Here is a 5,006-nt window from a genome sequence, read left to right as displayed (position 1 = left end):
AGTTGGGGTGGGGGGTGAAGTGGTGGTGGGGCAATATATTATAGAAATTAAGTAAAGTAGGAGACGTCAGAAGTAAGCGTATTCCGAATGTGCTGCAAAAATAAAGACTCGTTGCAAAATGTTCCTATGTAAAGAGTAACGTATTGTAAAATAAAATATGTAATTTCATTCTATAATGACACACGCTACGGTTCATCACATACTTGAAGAAAGAAAGAAAGAAAGAAAGAAAGAAAGAAAGAAAGAAAGAAAGAAAGAAAGAAAGAAAGAAAGAAAGAAAGAAAAAGCAGTTTTTGGGGAAGTTTGGGCGCTTAGGTTATCAGACGAAAAAAAATTTTTAAAAAAACTTGTGTTAGTTTAATCCGTTTGAATATTATTTGCAAAATGCTACATTATTCACACTAAATCACAAGAGAAAAAAAAGGAAATACCTTTTTTAGGGAGTTGTAAATGCTTTAGAATGAATGTCATTTGTTGATTGCTTTAAAAATAAGCAGGTTTTGGAGGATACGTTTTTCCACGTTTCCTCCTTTCTAACTGTTAAACGGTCTTTTCAATTCTAACCGAGTAGCGGCTTTGAGTGCTGGAGCGTTAGACAGAACGCGTCCGGCGTTTTCCATTATGCATTCACTGATTTAAAAGCACGGTTTGAAGACCGTGCGTATTTAGCATTTACAGTTACAGCCTTTGAATGGCTCTGCTCTGCTCTTAATACGGCCAGGCTCGGTTTTTTGTCTCTTTTATTTGAAACCTGGAAACATTTGCGCGAAGCTTATTTGATTCTTGCGGCTTCCAATGTAAATGTATTCCTCTCCAGTTTCTTCTTTTCTTCCGAGATGCGTGGGGGGAAGGGGGTCTTTTTTATATTGAGGAGATGCTATGAAAAGGGTTAATTTCGCTCACAATGGTCCGGCTGACTGCATCTATTGTTTGGATCAGACGCCCTAGGGGCACCCAGACTGATGAAGCTCGAGTTTTCAACTTTTTTTTTCTAGGTTTCGTTGGGGACCATCCCTTCCCCCTCTCTAGAGGATTCCTCTCATCTCCCTCTCTCTCTCTCTTCTCTCTCCCTCTCTTTCTAGCTTTCATTCTTTTCTTCTGTCCTCTTGAACCAGGACAAAGCCACGGCACGTGTGTGCTGAATGGACCCAGGACAAAAAAACACAAGAGGAACAAAAAGCCACAGAGCTTGGCGTGTGGCATGTATGCGCCAATCTGCATAATGATGAAAGACCACGCGTCGCGGGGAAACTCGCATCTGCTGCTCTCTCCCCGGAGACATCGGCGGGATCAGGTTGCTGGGCGCTCCTATTGGCGCTTACTTTGCAGCCATCTGCGGCCCGCAGACAGACAATGGGTTATAGCTGCCTTTAAATACCGATGTAAGGTGGAGATCTTTAGTATCTTCGTAAGCTCGAAAGCAACAAGACACAAATTACTTAAGACTGGAGACCATACTACCTTGCTGCATTTTGTTTCGAAAACTTTACTTGGCAGCTGCTGCAACGACACTGCCAAAGAGACTTTCACTGTTATTTATTTATTTCATTTTGCCTTTGGATTAAAAAGAAGCAAAGCCAAAATGCCCAGAGGTTTTTTGGTTAAACGCACCAAGAAGACCGGTCCCATCTCTTACAGAGTACGCCCGGCGGAACAGGAGAACGAAGTCGCCCCGCAGACATTTATCGCTTCCACATGGGCAAGCTGCCCAGATACTTTGGATGGGCGCTCAACAGGCCCTGTTCCAGCCTCCGTGCCACAATCCCTCCTCAGAAGCCATTTCGTCATTACCAGCAGCAGTAGCCAAGTTAAAAGTGTCAAAAGCCGGCCCTACCATGCGGGGATGCCGGAAGCGCTCTGCGCCCCGTCTCTGAGTCCAAACCGGCCGGTCAGCACGGGCTACAACGAGTCATCCGAGGCGGCCTTGGGTTACTTAGACAGAAAACGCAATTCCAGGTCGCCTATACAAGCGGAGTCTTTTCCGGAGAGCACCTCGAGTTCCTTTACATCTCTGGTTGATGCACAAATGGCCTTAATGCCATCTTTGGCTGACATTGCAAACAAAATGGGCTCAGTATGCAGCCGAGCCATGTCTCCTTCAGGTGCTCAAAACCTGAAGAGACCGGCGGCCGCCCCATCCAAAGCGAAGCAGCCTCTCCCCAAAAAGCCCAAAATGACCTGCGCCCCTAACAGTGCTGAGAAGAAGATGAGCTTTAAAGATGAGGTCACCACGTCTCCAGTGCTCGGGCTGCGCATTAAGGAAGATCCGGAGGAAGACTGCAAACCCAGGGCCAGTGCCGGCAGCCCGCTGGGTGAATTCATTTGCCAGCTATGCAAAGAAAGGTACTCGGACCCCTTGTCTCTTGCCCAGCACAAGTGTTCCCGTATTGTGAGAGTGGAATATCGCTGCACAGAGTGCGACAAGGTCTTCAGCTGTCCCGCTAATCTCGCTTCTCATCGCCGTTGGCACAAACCGAGGGGCGCCCAAACAGATGCGGACCGACAGACACTGGACAACATCACGCCAGCTTTGGTCAACAAGTTGCGTGAAACGAACTCTCCATCGCCTCATTCCTCAGACGCAGGGTCGGACGAGGAATCTTATTTTGACTGTCCCTTGTGCTGCAAAAAATTCCGAAGGCAGGCCTACCTCAGAAAACACCTGGCGCTGCACAGCAGACCGAGCTCAACGGCACAAAAAGCGCAACAGGCTGTAACAGCAGAGAGCAGTCCAGAGAAGAAGGCGCCGCAACCGCAGGCATCCCGTCCCATTCATGTCATCGCTTCTTTGGCACCCATTTACCGGGGCGCAGATGCGACGCTCCCTCCTGCGCCCTTGCGTGTGGCCCCCGAAGAACTGACAGTAAGGCATGGAGAGGAGATCTTCCAGTGCCGTTACTGTTCGGAGAAGTTCTTCTCCTCTCCTGGACTAACACGACACATCAACAGGTACCACTCACCAGAAAGCAGGCACGCGATCCTGCTGTCTCAGGCCGTGTTATAACAAACTCGTTAGATAACCAAAAAGACGTAAGCTGGTGCGCCTCTTTTAACGGCAGTTCACTCAAGGACCACTTAATTTATATTTGGACTGTATTTTGTTTTATCATCGAAGCAAATGATAGCGGATTTGCCTTATAAACCACGTTATTTAAACGCAGAACTTTTGTATCCATTTTATGTACTTAAGTGCGAGTGGGCGTGATAGTGATATGAACAGTTCTCTCAGATGGGAACGGTATAAATTATATTATTTATATATTGCTTTTGTATGAAACTATTTGCTGCTTTTTTGTATTTATAAAAAAATGGTAGGGTTATATTGATGTTATTTTGTCTAACTTGACGTCTTTAAAGTATGAAGTGCTTGTAACTGACAAGGTTTTTCTTATATTATAATGCACCAAATACAGATATTTTGTACTTTTGTATGTCATAAAATGAGCTTGCATATTTAAAACAGCAATAATAAAAATCACGTAAGTGAATAAAACCTACACGTTGTTTGCCTGTGTTGCTAAGCGAAATGAGGTGATTGCTTATTGACAACTGCTTCGTTTGGTATACGATACTAATGAATGAAAGACATATTTTGCCCTCCAGAAAGGTCAAACAACAAAGTTATTAACAATAAATATTTACCGCCTTCATCCTTGCTTACTTCCACTCATCCATTCTTATTTAGTAATAAGTATGCAATAAATGGATGATAGTTAAAGTACAATCTATTGGGCTTTACTCTTTGTTTTCTGATTTACTGACATCACAGTCGTCAAACATTCCTGTCATGCCAGTTTTCCATTGTTTTATTAGACCTAAATACTTCAAAGATTCTTTCCACTTTAGCTTCTGAGGGCTTTTCTTTTATAATACAGTATATATACAGTACAATTGGAACATTTGTATCATTGCAATTAGCCCAGGATTTTTGCAATGAGCCAGGCTATCTGGAAAGGAAATTGATATTTTTCATAAATATTACTCAATCCTGATGGGTCAGATCAGGTACACAATTCACGTGACTGGAATAAAAGGGTTGGGAAAAGGAAAAACAAAATAAAATTATCAGCATCAGTTACAGTATATTACTTAAATTGGGAACGAACTAAATAAAGTTCAAATGTACCTCAGGGTCTTTAGCTGTAATTTATTACCCTGCTAAGATATTCTATTCTGAAGACTTTCATTAGACATGATGTAAAGAGAAGTTATGAAAAGCAAAACGTGTTGGCATTGGTTAATACCTCTTAAATTAGTAAATTACCCTGGCATATCAAAGGATTAATTGTAACTGTGACATAAAAAATAATTATATAAAAAATGAAAACATTTTGACCTTTACATTTTAAGAAATGTGTTTTTTTAAAAAGTAATATATAGACTCAACAGGTATATACAACAACATCTCATATTCAAAAAGTTACGTTAGATTTTAATCATAATAACCCTTTAACAATCATGTCAGAAATGCTTGAAATATAAGGCAATTTAAGTGAATATTTAACTAACATCTTCACCATTATATGCCAGAAACACATCTACAAATTAGTAATAAAGTATATGTAGGTATATGTCTTCATGAAATAATAGAAAAATAATCCATCTTGGAGGGGAGAAAAGTAAGTGCCTGTGTTTAGTAAGGTGAGCCCAGTTATTGCAATGTTTAAATAAACATGCTTTGTTTGAAAAGAAAAACAATTAGACTTGAGCCAAGTCTGAAGTGAACTGATATTTGATATATGATATATCTGGACAGCTTATCTACCGATACATGATTGAGGTATGAATGAAGATGTAAATTGTAAGGAAAGTGTTTGCCATGGTAAATCTGAAAGAGAAAATCACAATTCTTTTGGAAGCAAAATTAAAAGCACAATTTTAAGCATCATCCTTCCAGATACACTTAATAAAAGTTTGTGGACTAAAAGTTTTGGAGTAAGCAGGAACCAACCCTGGGTGGAGCACCAGTCCATTTGCAGGACCCACTTATGCACACAATGTACACT

At 41.5% G+C, this 5,006-nt stretch overlaps 1 protein-coding gene across 1 annotated transcript; it reads left to right on the top strand.

The window, feature by feature from the left end:
* The first annotated feature begins 772 nt into the window (after nucleotides 1-772).
* On the top strand, nucleotides 773-3,497 carry LOC114652061 (insulinoma-associated protein 1a-like). The gene has a single exon (XM_028802238.2). It carries the CDS (start codon nucleotides 905-907, stop codon nucleotides 3,002-3,004), a length of 2,100 nt encoding a protein of 699 aa, XP_028658071.2. The 5' UTR covers nucleotides 773-904; the 3' UTR covers nucleotides 3,005-3,497.
* Nucleotides 3,498-5,006: the final 1,509 nt, after the last annotated feature.

This window comes from Erpetoichthys calabaricus, chromosome 1 (genome assembly GCF_900747795.2).
Source record: "Erpetoichthys calabaricus chromosome 1, fErpCal1.3, whole genome shotgun sequence".
NCBI lineage: Eukaryota > Metazoa > Chordata > Cladistia > Polypteriformes > Polypteridae > Erpetoichthys > Erpetoichthys calabaricus.
This window is presented reverse-complemented; position numbering and strand designations above follow the sequence as displayed.